Here is a 27,460-nt window from a genome sequence, read left to right as displayed (position 1 = left end):
GGCTGGACTCAGGGCAAGTAGCTCAGGCATCGCAAAGGAGTACAGATACTGCTCTTTTGTGCTGAAAGAGCCAATGGAGGCGGTTCAGGCATTGGTTTGTTGGGATGCTTCCTGCACTTTGCACGTTTTCGCGACATGTGCTACTGAACAATGGCCCATTGGTGGTCCCAGAAGTCACAAGAGTTCTCAAATATGAGCTGCCTTGCCTGTCCTGGGAACACCTGATACCTTACCAGTTCATAAACTAAAAATTTAATTTTGAACATACGTACATTCTTTGAAGCGTCCTCTTATCTCCAACTGTACGCTACAATGGCACCCAGCATGGCATCATATGACATCATCACAGCGCACACAGCGGCACAGATGGATTGGTGTAACTCCATTCACCCATTAACAACAGGATCTTGCTGGATATCTTTCTTTCACCGATTCATCGCAAAGAAGATTTCCTCGACTCAGACAGCACAACTTGAAAATAATTGAACCTGGCCCTTTCAATCAGCTAAGATCATGCTGCATGTGCTCTTATCTTAAAATCTAGATCCATTCTTAAAGTCCATACAGCAGTATCGATCCCACAAAGCTCAAGCCTCCAAGCCCGGAGAGGAGGGAGGAGCTGCAGTTTCAAATGAAATATGCAGGCAAATTGATCACTGTACTCTCTTCCCAATCAATCTCGAAAGCCATAGAGCCTGAATAATTATGAGTTGTGCCGGGTAGTGTCATTTATGAGAAATAAGCAGGAATAATTCCTGTCCTCAATGTAAAGGGGAGGAATGATAGCTGTGAAGATATATTATCTGGATTATTGCCTAGCCGAGGCGAGGGTACTTAGGGACTGTGGTTCCACCTTGTTGGCATCGAAATGAGTCCTTTAAGTGGGTTGTTCATGGTTTTGAGGTCCTCCAATATCTTTGGTTTGCCTGTGACTGCATATATCGCACAAACATCTTTGCATATCAAAGTTATTTTATTTGATTCTTTCAGGGCCCTGGTGAGGTATTTGTTTTCTGATGAATGTGATCAAATAGTTGCAGTGAAACATACCGTATGTTTGTCTTTTAGCTATGCCGTGACCGTGCAGGAGTCCTACGCTCATCCATTTGATCAGATCTACTACACCAGATGCACAGACATTCTCAACTGGTTTAAATGCACAAGGCACAGGTAAGTTTCATCAAATTTGATTTGCCCTTTGCTGTCCCCCGCCATAAACAAAAACAAAAGTCAAGTATATGAATGCCACAATAAATCTCCTTTCAGAGCTGTCAGGGATTCATTATCAAATATACTCTGCTTGCTTATTGAGAGATTGCCCAAATCAGGCGCACCAAGCACCCGGGGATGCCAAGTCTCTGAACTACAACAGGCCGCACAGCGTCACCTCAAAAAGAATGCAGGAGCCAGCTTCAAAGAGGCGCTCATTTTAATGTTGCAATGCACTTGTAAAAATTCTTGTCTGAATGTGGTGATTTTTGTATTCACCTAGAGGTCATGGTTTGTCCACATCGACACAGATTGTCCAGTAGCAGGGACATCTGGGACCTTGGACTCAAATATTTCTTTATTGTTGAATGTTAATGCACACACCATTGTCGATGTAGCTGAGCCCGTGAATGAAGTTATGAAATGTATTCTATTAAAAGCAACACACACATCCCTAACAATTCTCTTAAGTACGTGTGTAACATTTGTTTCATCAGTTGAGTTTTTATTATATGTGCGTATCGGACAAAGTTATTTTCTACTTGGAATGTTTTGTAAATGTGAATATTTGGACCAGAGGCTGCATCAGCACCTGTGCCATAAAGCACCCATAATGCTTTTTTTTAAAGGTGCCAGAACATGAGAAAAAACATTTATTCTTTAAAAAAAACGATTCATATACTTTTATTTGATTCATTTAATGTCTTAATCATCTGGGCAGCCAATGGTTGATTTCTCCATTAATCAAACATTTTATAGCACCCTCAAACTAAATAAATACACTGTGGCATCGAATACTGACTTTTGTATTTCGCTGGAAAGAACTATTTACTGGTTTTTAATACGTTTTCCGTGTTGAACTTTCCCTAACGGCAATGACATTATGGGGTTAACCTCCTATATGTCCTGCTGCCCTTCAGAAATGGCACATCACAGAGCTGTCTTGGTGTGATGTGTTTCCTAGGATCAGCTATAAAACGGCTTACCGGCGGGGAGTCAGGACCATGTATAGGCGCCGCTCGCAGTGTTGCCCTGGTTACTTTGAGACTGGAGACTTGTGTGTTCGTGAGTATCCTTCATTTAGCACGCTTTGTCCTTGTTTGGTGATGCTTGCTGGAGATGTGGAAAAATGGGGGAAATATTGGGATCGATCCTTCCTGCGGATGGAACAACCGCTCGGCGGCATCAACTGTGTGTTTTTTTAGATACAAAAATCTAATATGACTATACTCTGCTACCACATCTGTTAACATGCCACCCACCATCCATGTCAATATTTAAGATGGCCGAGCATGATTTAACGTGGACGTGCAGCACTTTGTTGCAGACACCGCACCCTGCTTTACTACTTAATTGAAGTTGTATGGCAGTGAGAAAAATTAATGAGCCAAGAGGATCCCAGTTACAAAATCAGTAGGTATAGCACCCCCCCACCCCATAAATAAAATCACAGAGGAATTTAATAACATATGAGAGAAGAGACCAAAAATTAGACTATAGCAATATGCTGCTAACAATCCCTCACTGTCATTTGCAGAACTTCATTAATGATAATAGATTTCTATTTTTATTCACACACATCAAACTGAATATTTTTGCATGTTGGGCAAATAAAGAGTGAATATATAGCTTCTGAGAGTTACGGCTTTTGATATTCTCGCCTTACCGAATGTTTTATTCCCTTTCTAAAAGATTACAATCACACTTTAATATTTTCTTAGATCTTCTACGACACGAGGGAGCTACAAATATAGTGACTGCCGCCGTGTGGGCATGCTCTTTGACCACAGCTGAGCTTGCCCTTGTCTATGCTTGACTAGCCTCAGGCCAGCGGAACACCGGGAAATCAGCCAGAAAAGAATAAGAGCCCGTGTGATTATCTGGGAGTGTTGAGGGGGGGACACGCAGACTGATCAATAATAATTTGACTGTTAATGCACCAATTTGGTAATTAACAGGGTATTAACTTGGTGAATCTGCAAACTGTGGATGCGCATCGCAAAACTGGCCTTCCCTTTATGATAATAGGTTTGGATTTGATATTGTATATGGCCTCTCTCTTCTTGTCAAGAGATGACGCCGGTCAAGAGGGAAATTCAAATTACTGCTGCCTTTGCAAAGCATTTAATCCCAGCAGTCTTGTTACCAGGATTAAGAGATTTGCAGTCCCCAAACTGTTTTTGCATGCAATGGCAAAATGGGCCATTACGGGTCTATTCATCATATGGGAAATCTGTCAAGGCTAGGTGTTGAGTGTGGACCCCAAGGTGCGGAGACAGGGGTAGAAAGCCTAATCTAGCAACGAACGGGCAGAAGAGCAGGAACTATAAAAGGTGATCACAGGAAATCAATCTCAGGTGAGTCTTGTTCACGCCCCAGTCAGCTCACTCAAAGAAAAACAGAAATAAAGGAGGAGAAACACAGAATTAAAAAATAATAAACCAGGACGTAACAAAATCCTTACCACTTACATGAGCTTTAATGAGCAGAGGCTAAATAATCTCATAAAACATTCAGTGAATCAAAATATTCACACAAATAAACAAAAGTAAACTAAATCAGTAACATTATCTTAAAGGGTTTGCTTTTTTCTCAGTTTCATCATGTCTATTGGTAGGGACTGCTTAATTTGCTTTTCCTTTAACTTTGATCCATTTCTCCTTTAAGTAGCTCTTGAAGTTTCTGACCAGAGGTCTTTGTCAATTCTGTGCACTTTGATCTGTCATAAATCATTACCTAAATCTGTAGCCAACCCTCATAGAAGCCGTGCAAATTTATTTCCCTCTTAATAAGCATGATTATTAGAGTTGTGCATGAGAAAGTGAGAGAAACTCACTAATGACAACAGCTCATAATATCTTCAGACGAGGTCGACGAGCTCTGCGTGGCTATGAGCTGCTCTCTCTGCAGAGCATTATGACCAGATGACTTGCCTGTCCTGTCGTGAAATGGCATTGCAAAAGTTGTCTGTGAATTCACTAGAATTCACTAGAAAATAATTTGGTTCCTTTGATTTAATTGTGGCTTTGTTGCATTTTTTAATGCATTGAAGACACTGTTTTAAAAAAAACTAAAAAAACATTCAGAGAGTGCAAACCTCCACCGAGCAGCTTATTCCCCTCCTAATTAGGTTTACACCATCCACATGATGATCTGGATAATCATCAAAAGGGTATAAATTGTCCTTGGTATATTTACACACCAACCATGAAAATTAAAAGCGAATCGGACTTAATGTGTATTTTTTAACAGATTTTAAAATTTGTAAAAGGGGTTTTCAATGTTAAATTAAATGTTTTTTTAAACGGCATTCTGGATCCAATCCGGATGAAATTCGGGGCTAAGGTAGAGGTCCCCTACATGACTGTGTAAAAAATTCCAGAAACATTTGTCAATAATCAACCGAGATATTGAGGAAAATGTTTGAAGCTCCATTGACTGCGGTGTTAATTACATTTTCAAACTGATCCAGAATCCAGGATCTATTCTGGATTGTCACCACAATTTACTAATCTGTTCCTGGTAACATTCCTAACATTTTCTGAAAGTTTCATCCAGATCCGTCCAGAACTTTTTGAGTTATCTTGCGGACGGCCGGGCGCACAGACCGACAGACAGACAGACGCCGGCAATTACATTCAAAATTCAGAATACTTTATTAATCCCAGATGGAAATTCAGGTAATTCAGGTCGCCTCAGCAGAGGTAATCATCACTGTGGCAGAAGCGTTGGAAGTGGTTGTTTGATGTTTTCTGTGGCCATACTCCATCTCTTAGATTGGTTTATCCATCTGCCGTATCATTCTATGTTCAATGTCTTATTTTTTAAAAGTCATTTTCACTATCAGGGTTTTGCAAAAGCCATGAACACATTTGCACTGGGAGGTCTTTTCTCTCTCTCTCTGCAAAACAGCTCTCAAAAAAATGGAAGCAATAATAACTGCTAGAGACAATACAGATGTATTTTATCAGACATTTTAAAAGATTGTCGTTTGTCTGAGTAGGAATATTAAATTTATTAACACGGCCTGACAATCACCAATTAGTTCCATTGTTCCCTGTTCTGATAACACCTCTACATAATGAGTTAGATTAGGCTTTTATCTAAATGAAAGACTCAATTTTCCAACAGATTCCACAGACACGAGTTAAGCAGAGTGATTCATGAATTTCAATTAAAATGAAAGACCTACCTCCTACTTTATTATGCCATCCCTTCAGTACACCGGTTAAGATCTCACGAGAAGGGAGCGCTTCATCCGCTCTCCCACATCCAAAAGTTGATTTCTATATGTCTGGGGGAGGGGGTCCCCAAAAGGATGTGACACATTTGCATTTCTCTGTTCTCGCTGATCAGTATTTGCTCATTGAAAGTAAACGAAATCATCTCATTGTGGTGACATTGAATTTGTCTCCTCATCTGTTTGAATACTCTGCATACGCGTGGCCCATTGATTACATGTAGTCAATCTCACACTTTCGTCAGCACAAATGTTGAAGCCCCCATTTCTTTTGGCTGGCTTACTGTAATTAGACAGTTTTTCTGCCTGAGTACTGATGCTCAGAAGTCTGTCCTGAATTATCTTTCAATCTCTGGTTTACCATTTTTGCCTTGGGAGCATTTCTGCGATTAGTGCTGGCTTGGGGGTGTTTGGGATTCTCTCCACTTTCTCCTCTCCCGCTGCATCTCTCCCGCAAGGGGGGTGGATCCTAATCAAAGTGTGATTGAGTGATAATCTATAGTGGCACTGTTCAGGCCTGCGTCCAGCTCTGTGCTGACCTCGCTGCCTTGCAGGGTGAGCAATATAGTGTTGCACACAAAGATGCAAAACCGCCCCACGACATATGTGGGTTAAAAAAAGCCCACAGACGCTGCCCTACTGGGCTTTTTCAAACAAGACAAAATAAAGAGCGAAAGAAGCAGAAGTTGTTTAAAGCGTCAGATGGAGGCTGATAAGTTTTGGTCTGTCTGTTCTGCTGTCCTTGGTTTGTGTATCATTTCTCCACAGGCTGTTAGTGGACTGCTGATTCTCATCAGTGGGGGTTTCTCTCTCTCTTCGAATTGGTCTGAGTGTTTCATTCCTCAGATAAGAGCCTCTGTCTTAACCCTGCCGGCTAGATGACCTTGGCGGCCATAGATTTATTCATTCTAAGTGCTTATTTTTGTGATGCTTTTCTCCTCGTTTAACAAAAAAAAAAACGGTATTGTGACAAAAAAAACCCCGAAAACATCCTTTTAGGTCACTTTACTATCTAACCCTCCAACTCTTGAGCGAACACGCTCCGTGGCATGCTGATGTCAGCCCAATCAATTGGGTGTCGTGTTAGTCAATATGAATGATCACGAAAAACTGCATATTAAACACTGCAGTGCCTGGACCTGCTACATTAAAGCATTATTATTGGACAAAGCACCGACTGATCAAATTAGACAGGATTTACAGCTTGTTTTTTCATTGTTAAAGTGAAGGACGTGATGAACAGAAATGTTGACCAAAGACTCAAACATCATTTTGCTCGGTGCCAAGTCGAGGTGATGGATGTCGAATATGAGTGCCGTGGTTAAGATTTAGTCCCTTGATGGTATTAAGGTGATATTGAGTGTTCAATTTGATGGGCCATTTTCTTTCAGCTGTTATCTCGGTGCTTTCATTACGCTATTTATTGACACATTGATGCCGTTTTAAACTCTGCGTATCTGTGTGAACTCTTGACTCATGAAGGCACGTCTCTGTGTGTCTCAGCCCTGTGCACAGAGGAGTGTGTCCACGGCCGCTGTGTGTCCCCCGATACTTGCCAATGTGAGCCTGGATGGGGAGGACTGGACTGCTCAAGTGGTGAGTTCACTTTAGCCCTAAAGCAGCATGTAGTCTCTACGACTCATTTATTCCAGAATGGCATTCACAGGCCGTTAGTCCATAAGAATTTGCTGTGAATTCTCCTCCTATTTTGCCTCATTGTGCATCAATCTCAAAGCTGCTCAGCTTTGCATCCTCTCGTCTTAGCAAACACAGCCAGTGGAACAGGTAAGTCACAATGGATGTATTTTCCTTTGCCGGAAGTGGAAGTGATTTGCTTGATGAATATAACAGATGGATGGATGGATCGTTGCTTCCCCCTGCGCCTACCGATCTTACTGTTACGGTTTTAATCACGATTAGACTGGAGTCTAGGACCTGTTAAGCAGAATCAATGCCAAGCTGAAACAAACCAATGTGCTGGCCTTTCTGTTTACTGGGATTTCCTCACTGCTCCCAGAGCTGGACTCCAGGGGGGAGGGGAGGGTGGGGTACGGCATATCCATCCTGATATCAGCTAAATGCTAGAGCATCTCTCCAGCCAAAGAGGAGGAAATAATCCATTTACTCATCTGGGGCATTCATGTCTACAGAAAAATAATGTGTTTACAGGAGGCTCTTGCCAGATATCAATGACATTTCCAGAAAGCAATTTTCTGTGTCAACATCTCTGACCCCCAATTTTGAACTACAATTGTCTTCAACCGCTCCCTGTCGAATTATCCGATATTCCTTACTGCATATTTGGGAATGAGTCATTGGAGCTAAAATCATATTGCTGGTATTATTGCATAGAGCTATGAGGTTTCATTAACAGGAGAGCCATTCCCTGATTAGTAAGCATGCGTAAATCAGCTGCTCTCGCTGCAGCCCTGGACCGTTGATGGTGGATTCTTGGCCATAAATGACAAGCCTGTGCTGCGTGGCGTCGCTCACTCCGGCAGACCGGTGAGGAATGCAAACCGGGAGGATGTGAGGTTCACGGAGCCAAGGGACTCGTGTCGCACTCTTGGTTAGTTAGTAGTGCAGCCGTGCGTGCCTTTCAGCCTGCAGGTGCTGGGCTAATTCACCTTATTTAAACAGACTTGATGATTGAGACAGAGGCATTATTCATAACTTTAGATTTCCATACCAGGCATGATTCCAGACTTTTTCATTTACGAGCTTTCATCTGTAGAAATGAGGAATGCGTGCCAAATTTTAAATTAAATCTGCCCTCTTTTCATTCCTGTAATTGGTTCAGCATGTTTTTTGTCTTTCATTGTAAATTTAAATTTCAGTACGGTCAGGCTGGCGATTCAGTAGTCTTTGTGTAAATGCATGCAGCCTTTACACTGTGACTAAGTTCATATTAACGTTTATTTACTTCCAACACAACCAATGTTCACTGGATTCTGTTTGTTTACCAGTGTGTCATAAATAAGTTTAGGTATTTGTGCTCACATGAAAGCCAACTCTCTGTCACAACAGTTAGTGAGAAGGCAGAATGAGTCGGTCACATGATGCAGGTTGTGTGAGTGCGATATTAAAAAAAAAAGTGTGTCACCCGGGCTTGGAGATGAAGAGCTGCCGTGGGATGCTGGATGGCCTAAAGCTGAAGTGACAGCCTTTCAGCCAATGATCTGGAGCTGGATCAAAGGCTTGGACCTGGTTTCTGGAGCAGCACCCACCAGGAAGCGGTTATGTATTTGGGTCAGGTGGTGAAAATAAAGAGCTGGACTGATTGTGGCCAGAAAAGAGAAGGCGACAAGGTGGGAGCAATGCAGTAAGTTTGCAGCCGCGGTAAAGGCTGAAGACAAATGCTGCATATTTCTCACCCGCTGGTGTCCACCTGCTGAAGCCAGAAAACATTTCATCCTCTTCCCTGGCTTGAGGCAACAATCCCACTGAGACCAGGCCCGCTCTTTGACCTGCCTGGAGTCCTGGTGTGTCTCCTCGAAGGCGCGCTGCTAGATGTGGTCCACACACAAAACAGCAAGTGTTTGCTTTCGACTGCTATTTGCAAATGTTTTCTCGTTCTACATCCCGTTTTGATTCGGAGCATTATGAGCAGAGGTTTCCCGAAAGAGCGATGCATGATTAATTGTTGTTGTCTGCTGTGCGGTTGCTTTACTGCCAGTGAGTTGTGTTTGTGGCCCTGAACATGTTGCTCTAATCACGTCATGAAATTATTTTCTTCTTCTTCCCCTTTGCATTTAACGACACAGTGGCCTGTTCCTGCAGGTGTTCGATTTGTTTTGATCAGTTTTTGTGTCTTCTTCTTCTTCTTTACCTTGCAGTCTTTATGTATATTTACTCTACTCTGCTGCAGTGTATTTATTTATCTCTCTCCCAGTAGTAGGATTAGGTTAGAGAAAAGCCATTGTTCTCAGTAGGATTCAGTTTGTAAAAAAAAAGAATAATAATAAATGAAAAAAATGTTGATATCAGTCGAACTGACACAGCAGCAATTTTTCCAAAGGCAATTCAGATGGATGGAGCGCTCCTCGTGGGAGTGAGCAACACAACTTTACTCGTTTTAGCCTACTGTAGCATAACACTATGCTTTTGTGTTAGTATTGATTGTTGTACCATATATGCTGCTGCAGAGAGAATGATGCAATATCTTGGTAAAATCATCTCAGTTAATTGAATAAAAGATATCTCATTGCTTTCAGAATTTTTTCCGATTCTTTGCCTGAAGTTTTCCCAGACCTATGCTGTCAGTTGCGGTGTACTTTTGTGCTCTTGTACTTTAATCCACTCTAATGAGGCTGTCACGCAGGATCAGTCTGTACATGCCAGCATAATAACAGCTTCCAACTAAGGGAAATGGTAAAGATAGATGCTGCTTGTGCAAAGTATATTTAGCTATGACGGCCATCACTTGCAGAACGGTAGGTGTAATTAAGTCCTCTGATGATTGATCCCATGCTGATCAGTTAGATAATGATACGTTTTCAGCACTCATGAAGAGGAAATGTAAAAAATAAAATTGAAAATAGAATGAGAAGCTTATTAAGTGTTTCCACTGCCTTCTCTGGGTGTGATTTTCCTTTTTTTGTGGTGGAGCTGTTAATCCACTTGTGCAAGGATTCTAAAAATCAATGGTACTAAGGTAAGTGTCTGAAAAGTCCAAAGGGTAGTTTAGCTTTGTTAACCACAAAATATCCTTTGTGTTTTAAGAAGAAATCTATCACACTTAATAGCCAAATCTAATGTGGTTGGTCAGCCGTGGTCCGTGAGGTAACATATTCCTCCCTAATGTATTCTATTCAGAAGGCAGCCACTGCTGCGAGTGCTACACACATGGTTAATTGATGAATGTGGCCTACGAAACCTTATTCGGGGGCTGTTGCACCATATCAGGGGTATATGCTACTTATTTTATGTTAATTGTTATCTTCAAAAATAAGCAAATTATTTAGTTTTAATTCCGATTTTTTAAAACTTGTTTTAAAGTGATAAATCAGCCTTGGTCAAGAAGAGATGACAGATTTTTTTTTCTCTCTCTTTTGCTTCATTTGCTTCTTTCATTGGAGATGACAGCAATAACCGGTACAAACAAAACAAAACAACATTTAAATAAAGAGGAAAAAATGAAGGAGCAAGCAGACCAAAACCTCACAGCTAAACTGTATCGGCCTCAAACACACCGGTGTGAGATGTCCCTCCGGCACCCGCATTTACACATCACTCTCAGACGTGTGGACTTCTGAGAGTGATGATGTGCCAAATGGTTCTTTTCTAATCCGAGAGCAGCAGGACATTGACATGCATGGCTGTGATTGACTAAGAGACTGCGGATTGCACTGAAAAGAACAGAGATGCTCACACAGATTTACTATGGCTCCACTCATAACTTCCCTCTCCGTTAATCTCGAGGGTAGAGTGTTCAATATTTATTAGTGTTTATGCGCACATGTCTTTGGAGTGTCTACATCAGCATGGAAGCAACACGCCGCTTTAATTTAAAACGATGGGCCCGTAATAACGAAAGAAAAACTGGAAAAGTGAGATTTGATCTCCACGCCGCTCTGAAGTCTAAATCGATTGTATTCATCATTATACAAGCATGCGAGGAGAGGCATTTTGGGAGAGGGAAAAATATTCCTACTCTATTATTCTGAAAGGGCTTTGTCGCAGCTTGTAGCGAGCGCTGCCTCGCTCATTTTGGTAGAGCAAAGCTCTCAGGCAGCAGCATTTCTGGAGCGAACAGGGGATGGACCAATCTATTGTGGAACTCTCTTACTCCTCTGTGTGTATTTGCTGGTGTCCATGAAGCCCTGCTGCAACGACAGGACTGTGTTTATGTACACTTCATTACACCAGGGAGCAAACAGCCATTTTATACACAAGCATGTGGTAACGTTACTCGTTCTCTCCTGCACAGCACATGCGTCATATTCACTGAGATGAACCTGCTTTTATTTTGTTCACCTGGGACCTAAATATTATGTGTTTGAATAATTTGGTTGGGTGTTCTGATGTTTTTGGGACAGGGCTGTTCTCATTCTGTTCTGATTTGTATATTTATGAATCAGCTTTACGGTTAACTAGGAAAGGATGCACTCCATTTCATTAGCCCACAAGGATAAGTGAACAGAATATAAACAGAACTTTTACCTCTTTACTGTAAAATCTAATTGAACATTTTATTTAAAAAGAAATAAAAACAGCTCATGCCTCTATGACAACTTAGTGTTTGTCCTGCTAATTACTTTAAATGGGATTGTGACGTCTTTTCTGTGTAAGACATTTTGTAATGACCTGCTTGGCTAGTCTGCTGTCTTCACCTATGCATGCCTCCTGCGCTCATTCGTGCTCACGCTCCGGCAGAGACGTCTGAAAATGGAGTGCACCTCAAATCTTTTCCTGCATGTCTCGTAGTGACTTGTGCGAGTTATGTGTGGTGTAAATCAGTCTGCTGAGACTTGAACTGACGGACTGTGAGTCCATTGAATGAATTGTGGCGCATGCATCAAAGCTGACTGTAGCCTTCCTTACTGCTGATGACACACACACACACACACACACGTCTGGCAGTCGTAATGTGATTGAGAGGTTTTGCATTAGCATGCTCATATTCATTAAATTGTGGCACACACACACACACACACACACACATGTGCATACATATTCTTATAGCGTTCTCTGTACACATATGAGCCTCATTGGCTCTGTATGCAGATTGACTTTGCTCGGCTCTGAAGATTTTTGTACCGTCCCATTAACCGGGATTTATTGTTCCCAGGAGCTCACTGCTCCATTACCTTTGGGGGACTGCCTAAAATCTCTCTCTCTCTCTCTCTCTCTCTCTCTCCCTCTCTCCCTCTCTCCTCTTCCTTTACATATAACCTTAGCACAAATAAGTGAATATCATTGAACACTACGGCGATGGTGAGGATGATACAATAATTCTGAACTTTGAAGATACGGCATCTGATCCCAGTGGTCATTATTACTGTGATGCTTATTAGTCAGAAGAGGGGGGGGGGGGGGGGGGGGGGTTAAGGACTCCCTGAACACACTACCCAGCTCTGACAATCGGTATAGAGGGTTTGATTTAATAAGGACATTAAGAAGCCTTATCTCCTGTCCTTAAGAGAAGGTCAGTGTGTCTAAAATAGCGGAAATGCTATGATAACAGTTTAGAGAGATGAGATATCTTCTGAATACTAATGTAGAACAAAACTGTTCTTGGCTCATTTCACAGTTTGTAAGTCACACTTAATTTTCTAAATTTCCCCATGCTAACATGACTGGTTGTTGGTCTTTCTATGTGCGGCCCTGGGACAGGTCTATTTCTGGTCGCAGGGATCCCTCTGTCCCTTGGGTGCTGTATTGCTTGTGTCCTTGCTGGGCTGTGGCAGTGGGGAGCATATTAGCAGTCTTTCTCAGATCCTTTGGTGCACCTGCAATCTCCTGATGTTTAACCCTGGACTTCATTGGAGTGTTGCAGTGATTACAGGCCGTCCTGAGGGACATTGATTGTCCTGCTCCTCCTAGGCAAGCCCCACACAATGCTGACGAATGAACTCCTGGCCCTGCCAAGTCCAATTAACTTTCAGTGCCGCATCGACAAGCTCCTCCATTTGTTGAGAGTGAAGAAAAACAAACTTTTAATCAAATTTGCCTTTGGGCCCCAGGGTATTTGGGGTGGTATTTTGCATTCTGCTCTGCTGTGCCTCATATGCAGCTGTGCTGTTCTCTTAGGATGAGACATTGCATGTTGTTTGCCTGACAGATAGTAGAATGCCTGCACCTTATTTTAAAGTTATCCCTGTCTTTACATTGTCTGAGACTGATCGCCGAGAGCCAGCATTATTTATATTATACATTCGCAAAGCACAAAAGGAATCAGAAGCTAACTTGGCTCATATGAAATGCATTTGTCCTCACTAGCATTGTTTTCTATAGAAGGCAGTGCTTAGTTTCTGAATCTTGAGATCATTGCAAGCCTAGTTTCCCATCTTGCAGAATAGTTTTAAAGCTTTTTTTTCTTCTTAAAAAACAAAAACATTAACATCTCTACAAATACCCTCTGCGAGATAAACAGCTCTACTTTCCTCTTCTCCGATTAGACTAGCAATGCAGACATTAAAAGCCCAGAAATTCAATTAAAAGAAAAGAAAAGGACAAAAAAGGACAAGACCCTATCGCATAGCGAGGGCATGCTAAGTAGAACAAAGAGATACTGTGGATCTAAGTATCGACAAAAAAAAAGGGCATCTGGATGATAAAGATCTAAGAAATTTTAGCGAAAATGCAATTATTAGCAGACACAAGCTGCATTAATGATCACCCAATCTGTGCTCTGCAGAAAGTGAAGCCAGAAGGCCTTTTTATAGTTGGGGGGGGGGGGGGGGGGCATGGCAAAACAAGGTCAATGCCACTGACATTGTCTTTTAACATGGAGCAGCCAAAGCATGTGTCGTCAGCCTGAATAAAGTCTGAGCGGAGAAGCTGAGAGCTGTAGGAGTTCATCATATCCTGTAGCGTGCACTTCATTAAGATCTTTCAATTGAGTTTAGATGGATAAAAGACAAAAAGTGCTGACTTCCTGCAGGCAGCCACATCCTCAAAGTGATGAATTCCCCCCCCGAGAAATTAGATTTGCAAAGAAACTTGACGCCAGGTGATTCTCTCAGGCTCACACTTTAAACATTTGCGTGTACATTATGATTCTAGGACATGTTCCTGGGACTCACGTCCCTTCCAATCATAATGTAGTATGAATGACAAAATCGCCCTCTGTCACAGAACAAAAAGAGGGTTGAGATCTACAGATCAATAACGTTGGTCCTTGCTTTGATTCTTAAATCACGTTTTGGATGGAAATTTTTCTTCTTCTGTGTTTCCTTAAACTAGACAACTTTAGATGAATCTAAAGTGACCAGTGATTAAATCCATTGTTGTGCATGTTTTAAATATTTTAAAAGCTGCTCCATCTTTCGTGCTGAATGTCATCTGGACTCTTCCACTCTGCAACCTCCGACTATTATGAGATGGCGCGATTAATTTTTAGCTACCCTCTCTCTCTCTCATTCACTCTGTGTGTATGTGTGTGTGTCTCACACGCAGCGCTCGCTAAGTTGCTGTTGTCTACTTTCCTCTTCGCTTTGACTTTGAGAATAATTCATGGGCCTGGTGATTTTCAGAGACTGAAAGAACAACACTGCTTTCAGAGGCAGCCGTTCATGTGAGATTAACTCCAGGATTGGATTCTTTTTCTTTCGCAGAGACATCTCTGAAGAACTTACGTTATCCTAGAGAGATGATGCTGCAAAGTCAAACTCATACTCTTGGGCTTTTCTTTGCTTTATCTGTCTTTCTGTTTTCGGACCAGTCATCTATCAGTTCAACCATCAATATTGCTGGTTTACATATCTAATCGAACATCATGTACTGCTGAGCTTTTCGTGCATCCATTTCCTAGATATCAGAATATTTCACAGGATCAAATGCTATTGATTTGCCGTTAGGATTTTCTTCTCTTGAATGTAATTTGGGTGTCCCTACTGACTTGTACATCAGTCTCCGCTATGCGGTCACACCCCTGCAAATCGACGGCATTTGCACTGTGGTACATTCCACTCCATCCTAATTAGAATTAATAATTGAAAACAGGAAATCGATGTGTGCAAACTATGAGTGGTAACAGCCAGTTTTATCGTGTTGACATTATTTTTGAGCTGTTACATCTTTACCCATGACTGATCTACTTTTATTAGTTGTTGTTGTGGTTGCTCCATTCACACTGCGGTCACTGTGTCTCAGTGTGTGCTGTGGATGCATTTTTTAGTCACAGTCTTGTGGCAAAAGAGCAAAGGGCTTGCCTTTTCTGCAGGACAGGGTGAAGAGTAAATTATTAATTGAAACAAGCAGTGGGCTGTGTAACAATTTAAGGATCCAGAAGCTTTCATGAGCCTCGTCAGGTTGTTATGGAACAAGTGACTGGTTTACAGAGGCATCTTTCACAGCACTATTCAACACAGCCTGTATTATTACAAAGATATGCTGCTTTTTTCAGTTGCATCGCATGCTGCACGCTCGTTTTGGCCCACTTTGCCTCACTGCCAGCACTGTTAACCCCTATTGATCCGGTATTGCATCCTGGATAGAACTTGGACAAACGATCACATCCTCTGCAGGATGAACAACCGAGCCAGTTGTTTAATCACCAATGCATAGCCATAAATGAATGAAGTTATTCACTCATTAGTTTTATAGCAACAGTCAAACCGACTGTGTAGTTGTATCAGGAGGCTCCGTGTGGAGCCTTATACTGAACTTTGTGATCAGCAAATCCGCATGATTTTATCCCAAATCAGCCAAATAGCCCCCAAGATGAAATCTTGCCATTTTCTTGTCTGTATTTAGATTTTCATTCCTCAGAGACTGTAATGGTTAACTTGTTGTGTCTGGTCTGACTAATAAATAATGGTATAACAGGCATCAGTAGAACATGGAGGGGACGGTGGAGCTTGTCTTTTTTTTTAGTAGTAGCTTTTACAGCTGTAAATTAAACTGAGCTGAGATACATTTATCACTCAATGCAAATGTGCCACTTTACGCAACAATCATCCATTTCCCTCGGGACGGTGGTACCATTTCTGTCTGCTTCCATTCACTGAGTCGGGGAGCTGTGATGATGAATGGGCGATTTTATTGAACAACTCTCATTATAAGAAGCTTGTATTGACTGGAGAGCTGAATATAACATATTCTAGTGTCAGCTAAATTGTTTCATTGTTCCTTTAAAAAAAAGGGTTATTCTAACATTTAACATTTCTAAAGCCCATTTCTTCATTTTGTATTAGTGACTCTCCTGTGTTAATTCTGGTCACGGATCATAATTTGACAATTCAGATCTGTCAGTAAAAATGAATTGCCACAAGCTCTGCAAGAGTACCGTAATCATTTTATTTTTTTTGGGGGGGGGGGTGAAAAAGCTCTCAGGTGCCGGAGCAGTGTGTTGTCTAATGTTTTGTATGCCTTAAGTTATTCCTCAAGTGCCAACAGTCTGTGTTAATAGCAGTCATGTGACAATGAGTGACTTTGACAGTAGTAAAGTCAGGCTGAGTGTAAAATAGTGTAATGACCTGGTTTTCCTCGTTAGAGTTGGGTAAGAAGTGTTTGCTCCAACAACCACGAGCGACCCACCTTTACAGAGAAGCCCTTTGTCCAACTGATTTAAATGAAGCATTAAATTCTGATGGCATTTGAATTGAGGGGGGGGTGTCATTTTGCTGTTAAATAGAGCTTGCCTTAAGGCATAGACGGGTGCATATAGAGAACAAACATTTAGCTGCAGATGCCAAGTTCAGGAAAACTTCTGAATGAAGTCAGCTGCTGAAAGCGGTTTGGTTTTAATCCGGCTGAAGCCGGCCCCTGATCATGCAGACTGTGGAGCACACTTCAAAGCTCAGCGCCACCATAATGGCTCTCTCAGCCCATTCTTTAGACTTCACCTTCAGAAGTTTACTTTCTGCCAGTACCCCTCAACATGATCTGCTTTGTTCCAGCCAAGGGGATTATACTCAGCACCTTGGGATTGGACCTTTCCCTGTGTGTGAGGTTACCCACCTTCTGACTATTATGCAACAGAAGCACTGAGAGTCAGGGCTGGCTCGTCATTTGGTTAGCCTCACTGCCCTAGCCCAGACCAGATAATGTGCTGGATTCTAGCTTGTCTAGTGTGTGGGAGTTGCTGCCTACATGCCACAATCCACAGGGGGTCTTCATCAACCTCGACAATGTAGCCGCACTCGCTCACAGCTGCAGCCTTCATGCTACATGCTTCTCTGCCGTTTCTCTTTGTTTTTGCCCACAGCTCAATGTGAACTCTGACTTCGTAATCACAGTTAAATGCTTTGAGAGGCAGGATGTGAGAGAACACTGGGCAAAGTTTGAGAACCTCTGTGTAGGAGAGAGTCAGCGAGATAATGAGCTTTACTCTCAATGTGCTGAGGCCTCTGGCTGCAAGCTAAAGAGGGTTTAAAACTTCAAATTGAAACATTTGTTGTCACATTTTGAGTTATACATGTAGAGATATAAAATGTGCTCCCCACTAAGCTGGTCAGGTGGTAAAGCTTAAACCAGAGGCAATGATTCCTGCAGTTTTATACGTACGCACTGCCTGTTTTTGTACTGTGCTGAGGGAGCGCTGTTGATCTGAGGGGGCCCTGATGAGTGCTTAAGGAGTGCTGAACAAAGTTGAGCTGCGCGGCTCGTCCATTACCCAGACTGCCTGTGCACACCTCGAACCTAATGTGCCAGGGCTGTTTGCGTAGCAGCAGCTCAACCTTCAGGGAATTCTTTCGTGCCAGCCTGGAGGCCAGGAGCCGATTAGTTCAAATCATTGCGAGCCATGTAATGTGGCCTCTAGCCTGTCCGGCTTCAAGACCCCCTTCAGGGCGGACCTGTCTCTATCAGGGAAGGCCTGATCATCTTCCTGCTGTGTACCTGGAAAAACAAGCGTCACTGCCAGCCATGAAACAGGGTTCATTAAGTTCCCTCTCTGGCTGGTCACGGCTCTGGCAAAGCGAGCATACAGGGAGGAAGGAGGCTAAGCGTCCTAACATTTACAACCGAGTCTGCGATGATAGGAGAATCAATAGTGGAATATTCACCATCCCAGCTGCGGTGCTGGCCGGAAACTCAAGCTTGGTTTTAATGTGAAGCAATACTGCGGCTACTGCTGAGACATAAGGCCGTACCAATCACTTAAATCCTCGAAATAACAATGTCACTGGTGAGAGTTATGACGACTCATTGGCCCACCGCTTGTTCAATTAACTTTGAAGATTAGCTATTTGCTTGCATATTGGATGTATTGAGTTTTTCTAAATAGTCCCCCCCCCCCGAGGAATGTAAGAATCACTTGTTTTACATCATTCCCTTAGGTACCACTTAGCAACGTCACTGAGCTCTTTAAATTAGCCCTTGTAAAGCTGCAAGTCGTATAACTTAACCAATTTAGTTGAGTGCTAATATTACAATACAGTTGGCAAGGTGGCTAATTTTTATGTTTGTCGTTGAGGGATGACACCTCTGGAGGTCTTTTTATTTTGTCACAGAGTGTGAATTTGTCTCAATATTTCCATCACATTGAATGACACTATGCTATTACTATTATTTAAAAATGCATTTAGACAAGTTTAAATGTTGCCACGGCAGCTTGATATACCCTCAGTCTCCGGTTCGTCGAGGTTTCTCTCGGGCTGGCAGCTTTAACAGCTGAATGATGGATTTGCACCTGAAAAAGGTGTTAAAAGACATGCAAGTAAGAAAGTGTTAGATCTGAAAAATCACTCGTTCCTTGTGTTCTTAATCTTTGCACCCTCTTTTGCTTGTCCCTCTATAAGTTGTGAACAGCCTGTGGGTGTTATTAGGACCTTTCTCTATGATGGTTTTATCATTATTAAATAACTGAGTAATATTCTGAAGTAATAACTGGACCCACCTGAGGTGTTTAGTTCAAAACACAAGGTAGGCGATAACTCCGTATTATTTTGATGTTGTTTGTATTGATCTGTCCAGTACATACAGGCTAACAGCAACTTAAAGAAAGGCAAATCTGTTCTCAAGCCTCAACTTGATTAAGCAGCATGTCTGTAAAGCAGCTGTAATGTCTATCAGTGCTGTGTGTGGTATATTTTTCACCCTACAGATTGCATTAGTCACCGTTACAGTTTGATTAATGCTTCATAAAGCTCATATTGACATGGAATATGAATTTTTTTTCTGCTCTTTTGTTGGCTATAGTCATCCCACACAAGCTTTCCAGTGTTCTCAGGTGTGAAACAGAGGCTCAGTTTCGCACACACAGCTTCATTTTGATTCCTGGCTCATGTCCTCTCTGTGTTGTTTACATCTTCTTCCTGTGCTTGTTCTTCTGAAACCTGTTTTTATCCAATGATGTTCCCTCATGGTTCTGTGGAGGGCATTCCTCTCCTCTGCATTATGCTCGGGGCATGCTCGAATACACGCCCTGAAGACACCGGTTGATATTCTATATTACTGTGAAAGAAATCTCAAAAGAAATCACATAGTTGACATAACCAGGTGTTATAGTTTTTGGAAAATATGTGTTTTTATGAATATTTGAATATCTGCTTGTCAGTTTCAGCCACAACAGAACAATTCTAAATAAGTAAAATACACAAAATATATTTCCACATGGTGTCCAATAGTGCAACTCACTGATGAGTTTTTAATTGTTTTTGGATTGTGATATAGCTCTGTGGCACGGAGGAATCACGATTGAGGCTTGAGTATATCCCGAGTAGTAGATTTAAAAAAACCAAAATAAAAGGAAATGTGTTTGAGAGAAAATGGACAATATAAATACAAACTGTACATGAATGTCAAGTTCATTCTGCTTATGAGTCACTGTATTGTCATTGATTGTGAGTATTTTCCAGGAAGTTAATTTTTCAGGAAGAAGCATGCGTGCATTAGAGGAATCTAGGTGCTCGGATGTTTTCAAGGATAGCTTCTGGTGCATGTTCCCTTTAGCTGTGGTCTGTCTCATGCTACTTCTCTCTTTGCCTGCAGGCTGTGAGAGCGACTACTGGGGACCTCATTGCAGTAATCGATGTCAGTGCCAAAATGGGGCAAAGTGTAACCCCATCACAGGTGCCTGCGTCTGCACTGATGGGTACCAGGGATGGCGTTGTGAGGAGCTCTGTGAGCAGGGCTACTACGGCAAGGCATGCCAACTCCCCTGCCAATGTCTCAATGGTGCTACCTGTAACCATGAAACAGGAGAGTGCATCTGTGCGCCGGGGTACTCAGGAGCTTTGTGAGTACCAGCACCGTAGTTGCATCTTTCTCTTTGTCGTTTGTCCGCCTTTTCCTGATGCAAAGAGCTGAAGGCAAACACAAGGTATGTGTCAGAGAAATGTGACTCTTGTGTGTGGTGACAGCTGTGGAGAGCGCTGCCCCTCTGGTAGTCACGGGCCCCACTGTGAGGAGCGCTGCCCCTGCCAGAACGGAGGAACGTGCCACCACATCACCGGAGTTTGTTCCTGCCCTACCGGGTGGACGGTAAGTCCCGGGAGTGATGCTGGAAGAAAGGCCTGAGAGATCATAAAAGTTAAATATCACCGGCGGGTTGACATTATAGCTCTAATTGTGGTCTTTACAGGTCTTGATCAATATGCTGTCATCCATCATAAATGAGAACATGGGAGCACCTGCTCTCGCTTCGCTTCAGGCAAAAAAAAAGAAATCATAGAGGGTGGTTTTATAGAGCTTCTCAAACCTCTGGTCTCAAAGTAATGTCAAGTGGACACCCACAGTTAGCAGTTAATACTAGGGTCATCCCCGTTTCCTGGCATTTTAAGACTTGATTCCAGTGGGGGACCTTTGTTCCAAGTGATCCTTGTATTCTTCATATATACCAACCTCTTATTGGGAAAGAACCAAAGATTGCATCATCACACAGATACTATACTCTTTTCAATCAAAGATATGGAAGATATGGACAAATCTTATCCACGCTATTTATATGTCAGAACTGGGTGTATTTGTTCGATATCCAAATTGAATGCATATTAAATAGTAAGCAGATACAAATCTAATTTTAAATTGCATTGTGTCTTAAAACGTGTGGATCCCTATTTTGCAACACTGACCAAATTTATCTAAAACAATCCCACTTTAAATTCAGCTGAAATATTCCGTGACCCCACGCATTAAGAATAATCTGAAGTTGGTGAGCTTGTTTTTATTTTTTTAGGGAATACCTTGAACTTCCCATTTAATTATAAATTCACATTTCGGTTGATTCTTTTCTTTCATGTTAAACAGGAGGGGGTAAAACCTTGAGCTGAGCGGTTGTGATTGATCTCATGCATTTCATTGCTGGCTGTTTTTCAAAAGGGTTCAGTTTGTGCCCAGCCATGTCCACTTGGCAAGTACGGCAGCAACTGCAGCAAGGACTGTTCCTGTCGTAATCGTGGGATGTGCAACCACGTTACCGGCCAGTGCCAGTGTGCAGCTGGCTTCAGTGGACGCAGGTATGCGGCAGACACTCCTTTAATCCTGCTACTTCGAAAATAGGTCTGATTGATATGATTGTTTCATTTCAAAGGATGTTTTCACGCCGATAGTCGCACATTGAAAAGTCACTCATCGACCTGTTTTCTTTGCCGACTATCCAGTGAGGCTAAAAGTCTGTTGTTTAAAAAACAGAGGAAATATTAGAATACTGTAATCTCTCACCCAAGAGAAATAAGCATTTTAAAAAGGCCCACAACTCTATTTACAGCTATTTAGGTGTTTTTGCTTTCTGTTTAATTAATCTTGTGCTTCATGCTGGCCGCCAAGGTTCCATCAGCCCTCAACAGCCTTCATCCTCCTCATTCCCTGCCCGTCCGTTGATCTCACCATGGCCCACGCGCCGTTTGGATTCTGCTCATTAATTATAAGTAATGGTCTTTTATTCAGGTCTCATTGATATCCACACATCTTTTAGTTCCCCTTGCCTGCCAGAGAAGCCTGGAGCAGCCTGGGTTTATTAGTTCAACTAAAGTATGTGTCTCTTGGATGGAAACACTTCCTCGACAAACCTTTTTCTTTACTTTATTATTTTGCAAAATTGCCCTCATTCATTTCATCAGTGGCAAGTGAATTAACCTGCCAGGAATAATTTGGGATGCTGTTAGCCTCCAACCTCTGCTGTCTTGTATTGTAATACCATCGTCCCCCCGATAAAACGAAAGTGAGGGTAATTTAAACGTGAAACTAACTTCCCCATTTTATAATTTAATTGAGCTATTTGTATTAGCTTTGTTAGACTCTGGGGGTTGATTCTATAGGAGGATGTTGTATGGAAGTCAGTATATTTAAGAGAGATAAAAAAAATCAATTGTCTGACTTCAGTTCTTCATGTGGAGAAACTCAGTTCTAGCACTTTTAATTTCTGTGGCTGACGTCGATCGCTGAGATACTGATGTTCTGATCGTGAACAGCGGGACACTATCAGAGCTTTCCTGTAATGTCCTCACGGTAATAGCAGTCCGACAATACGTTCAAATTAAATATGTATTATTTACCATTAGCACTTTCCTTTAAAAATTAGAACAAGTTGCAAAGAAAAACTATCTGGCAATTTTTGCCTTATCCAAAATAAATATTTAAAGTGGTGAACAAATGGTCGAGTTTGCATCTCTAACAGTGAGAAAGGTTAGGTGAAATATAAATATATTTTCACATTTAACAGACCAATATAGAATGTGTAACATCTTTTTGTTGATTTTTATATAAAGGTTTTGTCAAATTTGAGTTTTGAAACAAAAGTTATTGTATTTAGGCGCATACAAGATAGAAAGAGAGCGAAAACACATTTGTGAGCGAATTTGCCTAATGATGTCATAAACATTCAGTCGGGCACTGAAATAGCTATCAGCTAATCGATGATTTAGCCTTTGTAATATTTGAATGTCACGTCAACATTCCAGGCTCTTATTTGTCGTGATGTACTTGACTGTTTTAAGAACACGCATTTAAGACATGCAGTGTTATCTGTCCTTCAGGTGTCAAGATGACTGTCCCGTGGGCAGCTTTGGTCCACAGTGTGACCAGAGCTGTGAGTGTCAGAATGGAGCCAAGTGTCACCATATCAATGGAGCCTGTCTGTGTGAAATAGGGTTCAAAGGCCCTAATTGCCAAGAGAGATTCTGCCCCCCAGGCCTCTATGGCTTAATCTGTGACAAGTACTGCCCCTGTAACACCACAAACACTGTAAGGTAAGTGAGACCTCCATGCAATATGATCAGGAACCAGCCACACACAGCTTCCTCATCTCTCCTGCAGATTAAAGACTTCTCCGACCCAATTTTGCTTCATTTCAGCTCAAAGCCAAGCAGTCATCTGAAGTCCGGACACCTCCTATCCTTGTCACGCAGTTAGCTTTTAATCGCGACCCTTGCTTCATTCATAATTTCTCAGCACCATTCATTGTTAATGCAATGTTAATACTCTGATTCCGGCTGGAATTGGGCAGAGACCACATAAGTCATTCCAGAACGAAGGATAAAAGGGGCAGCTCATCTTTCTGGGGGCGCGTAGACATGAACTATGTAGATAGATGAATGCTGTTAGCAAAGACTTCACACTTTGACCCCTCTCACAAAGTAGGTGTTGATAGTCTCAGGGTTGAAACTTTCCCTCACCTTCCTGTTGTTGTTCCATCTTTCTTTCTCATTATGTTGTAGCTGCCACCCTCTTTCTGGTGAATGCACCTGCTCCGCAGGATGGACAGGGCTGTACTGTAATGAGACCTGCCCGTCTGGATACTATGGAGAGGGTTGCATGCTGCGGTGTGCCTGCACCAATGGAGCTGACTGCCATCCTGTCACAGGTGCTTGCATTTGTGCCCCTGGGTTCACGGTGAGTATGTAACTGCCGATTGATTGTGTGAAAGTCAGTGGCTGCTACCATAGCAATGTTTCATTCTTTTGTTTTTCCAAGATGCTATATATTTCATTATTTGCAGCCATTTATTTTTTATTATTTAGCCTTTTCTTGGCCTCATGAGAACTACATCTCCTATTGGAGAGAATCACAAAACACAAATGTGTTGCCCAAACCTTGGAGTTTCCTGGCAGAGTAATAAAAAGGAAAAGATAACAAAATGGCAAAAATAAATATCCTAAAAAACATTCTACTCATTTAAGTCATTATATGTCGTCACTTTAATCTTCTTCTTTTCTCTTCTGTAATTGTGGAATCAATTTGTATTTACGCTATTGATTTCATATAATTGTCCAGCAAATATTAGATTAGTCACACATATATATTTAATACAGTGAGCATAACATATATATATGAAATAAAAATTGCAAAGGAGTACCAGTACTGGGTTATATATATATATATAATGAAACTCACACCACATGCTGAAATAGTTCATCCTTCTGTGTGCTTTTCTCGTGAAGGTTGTTGTTATGGTGTATATCTCATTTTATTTGTGTAATGTTTGTGTCAGTGTGGCTGTAATGCATTGGAACTGGTCCCAGGATTACTTTTTGTACACAGGTAGGCAGAAACAAGATAAGGCATTTTATTATAGCCTTATAATGTGCAGTAGGTACAAGAAATTCCCCACCAAATGATTCCTTCTCTGGTCTAGGGTCATTGTATACATTATTGGCATTCTACAAATACAGCTGATATGACATGACATAAGCATAAGATAGTCAAGTGGTGAACGATCCAAGGCAGAAAATGCATTCTTTGGCCTTTGTTTGTTTCCATTATTAGTAGTTTTGTGCAGCCGTACTTTCTACTGTGCAACCGTCAAATTAGTTGAGTAACCTTGATCAGTTTTCTCGTTGTGTTTGTTGCCTTTTAATCTGATATTACAGAGCAACAGAGACCAAGAGGGTAACATTTCTGCCAACATTACATTCCAGTGGAAATTGCCTGTGCAGCAGGCCGCTGCGGTGAACGGCGCTTCCGAGCGAGGCCGCAGACTGTGTCTTAATTTGCTCCACCTGTTCTCTTTGGCGGCTGCTGGGAAGCGCTGCCAGATCCATTAAACAGACCTAGAGGGCAGGAGTTGACAGTCAGATGGGGCAGACATGCCTCATATGGAAGCCTGGCATGTCGGTGTGTTTACTGAAGGAGTAGGCGGAGGAGGTGCGGGCAGCGCTTAGCAAAGTGTGCAAACAACACAGATGGTTTCTTAGAGATTAGAGTTGTGATCCTGGCCCTTCCCTTTGAGTGCGTAACATTTGGTCACATGCACATTAACATTGTAATGCAGTAGGGTTTTTAAATTGTGACAGAGGACACTGGGGCCCCCACAGGGGTCTTTTGGTGCATCTTGGCTGTGGAGCCTGATTGGAAGACAAACAAAGTTATATTTTGGAGCAGACTGAACTCCCACATGCTTGATTTAATTCTCGTAATTGGACAGGCTCTTTTTGACTGGGACAAAATGATTACACGTTGCTCATTCATTGTTCCCTGAAGCGTGTGTGTACGTTAAGATTTTGTCCTGATGTAAAAAGAAAGTACTCTGTATCTGATTTCTCTCTCTCTGAATTATTAATGAGTCTCAATTTAAATTCAATCTGCTGCTTTAGTTCCTAAAAACAAATAATTTTCCTGTCTCTGACCGCGTGAAAAGGTTGAGAGACTGATTTGCTGTACTGCTGCGTGAATTTTAAACTGCAGTAATTCATCCAACAGTTCGATGGAGTGGGATTGATTCGTAATTAGTGGTGCTTTTTGCGTCCACGCTCAATGGGTTCCACACTGATCAATGTTGTGTCAGTTAGAGGCCTTCTTTCTTAAATAAAAAGCTCTCCTATTACATTAAGATGCTAATTGCAGGCGCCTCGGTAAAGGACGACCGCGTTGCCTCTCAGACGCTCAGGTCTGGCTGCTGCCTCGGTTGTGTCGTTACGTAAGGTCCTGCTGCTCTCGTGCAATGGACCGACAGCCCTTGTATTAATAATGATTCTCCACATCCAGGCTTCTATCCTTCACAGCAAAGAAGGAATATGAATCAGTCAGCTAATGAGGGAGCTAGCTGCCTTTCTCCTCTTGGGAGCAGGGAAGCCATTGGTCTCCTCACCATGAGGGCGAAACCAAGTGGAATCCGACGCAGCTCTGAATGCAGCAAAATCCATGCGGCCATTTGTGGCTTGCATGGTGTTTCATCCATGAGTCCAGTCACCAGTAAAGTGCTTTGGCTCTGAAGACGATCCGAACCCCCCCCATGACTGGTCGAACTTCTCTATGCAACTAACAAATGTAACTGAACTGCTATTGTTAGCAGTTTCAAATCTGTCATTTCCAAGAGAACAAAGGTTATTGCATCTGATTGATAAAAATTTCATTCAGAGACAGGCGCTTTTATGTGGTGTGTGGGGAGGAGAGATGTTTTAAGATGCATGTTCCGCCCCTGGCGTATGCTGGCACATCTCCTCCTGCCTCCTGTTTAAACAGAGTTCAAAATGATAATGAGTGCAGCGTGCAGCCAGCAAACCCCGCCGGTGCTATGGCGAGCAAAGCCAAGCCACACAGGACTCCTCTGGGCCACTAATTAGAACTCTAATTATTGTGTCACCTGTCACTCAAGGCAGGGTTTGAAAGGGAGACTACATGGGAAGCCATAGATTGACTGTAATCTCCATTTTAGGATGGAAGTAGTTTGTTCTCAGCTCTTAAAGCAGAGAAATTATAATCACAGCAGGCTGCAGAGGACAGGTAAGGAGTATACTCCATGTCCTTTAGCACTAAAGTTAAATGGAATGGTGGGGGGGGGGGGGTCCATCAGTGTGCACTAGTAGAAAATTGAGTGCTGCAGTCTGCCAAGGAAGTCTGTGAGATGCCTCCATGTTCGTACAGGTACACATGGCATTTATTGGTTTGACATTTTCATTAATATTCCATTGTTCCCAGTTTGGTTAAGTAATTGTTTTGTCACTCTGCAAACTCAGTGTTGAGTTTGATCTTTGAGGTGATGGGCGAGACTTTTTTTAGGACTGCATCACTGGACCAGGGAATGCAATCAAACTTATGGTCACAGACACTTTTTTGTTTCCTTGTCTGCAGCACCTTGCAGGTTATAGTTTCATAGAAGCATTTTTCAAAACTTATTACATTTTATTACAACCCAGGATTATTATTTCAAAAGCACATTATTTTGCCAGTGGCCTAAACAGAACAGTAGATTGTGTCTTAGCTCGGTCGGCACCAGATGGTGAAATGGTCAGGATTCTCTGGCTTGAAGTCTGATGAAAATTGAGAACCCCCACCACGACCACCACCCCGCCCCATAAGAGAGAGGTGGAATGGAGCATGGTTGCGAAAGGAGAAGTATGGCTGGAGCACTGACAGAATATATAGTGCATAATTGGAAGCTGCGAGGTGATAGCTTGGGGAGATCAAGTGTGGCGCCTCTTCTTGAACTTTAGATACCATCATAAATCCAGTCAGTTTTATATTTTC

At 42.1% G+C, this 27,460-nt stretch overlaps 1 protein-coding gene across 1 annotated transcript in view; it reads left to right on the top strand.

Moving 5' to 3' along the window:
* The window catches only part of megf11 (multiple EGF-like-domains 11), a 39,438-nt gene that overhangs the window by 166 nt on the left and 11,812 nt on the right, over nt 1-27,460 (top strand). Inside the window, exons 2-10 of the mRNA XM_068739023.1 lie at nt 1,069-1,170; nt 2,174-2,274; nt 6,953-7,045; nt 7,214-7,234; nt 20,048-20,294; nt 20,419-20,539; nt 21,377-21,513; nt 23,032-23,244; nt 23,713-23,887. Of these exons, the coding sequence (XP_068595124.1) occupies nt 1,069-1,170; nt 2,174-2,274; nt 6,953-7,045; nt 7,214-7,234; nt 20,048-20,294; nt 20,419-20,539; nt 21,377-21,513; nt 23,032-23,244; nt 23,713-23,887 (1,210 nt within the window). The remainder of the gene's footprint in view (nt 1-1,068; nt 1,171-2,173; nt 2,275-6,952; nt 7,046-7,213; nt 7,235-20,047; nt 20,295-20,418; nt 20,540-21,376; nt 21,514-23,031; nt 23,245-23,712; nt 23,888-27,460) is intronic.

The sequence above is a fragment of the Brachionichthys hirsutus genome, chromosome 5 (genome assembly GCF_040956055.1).
Source record: "Brachionichthys hirsutus isolate HB-005 chromosome 5, CSIRO-AGI_Bhir_v1, whole genome shotgun sequence".
NCBI lineage: Eukaryota > Metazoa > Chordata > Actinopteri > Lophiiformes > Brachionichthyidae > Brachionichthys > Brachionichthys hirsutus.
This window is presented reverse-complemented; position numbering and strand designations above follow the sequence as displayed.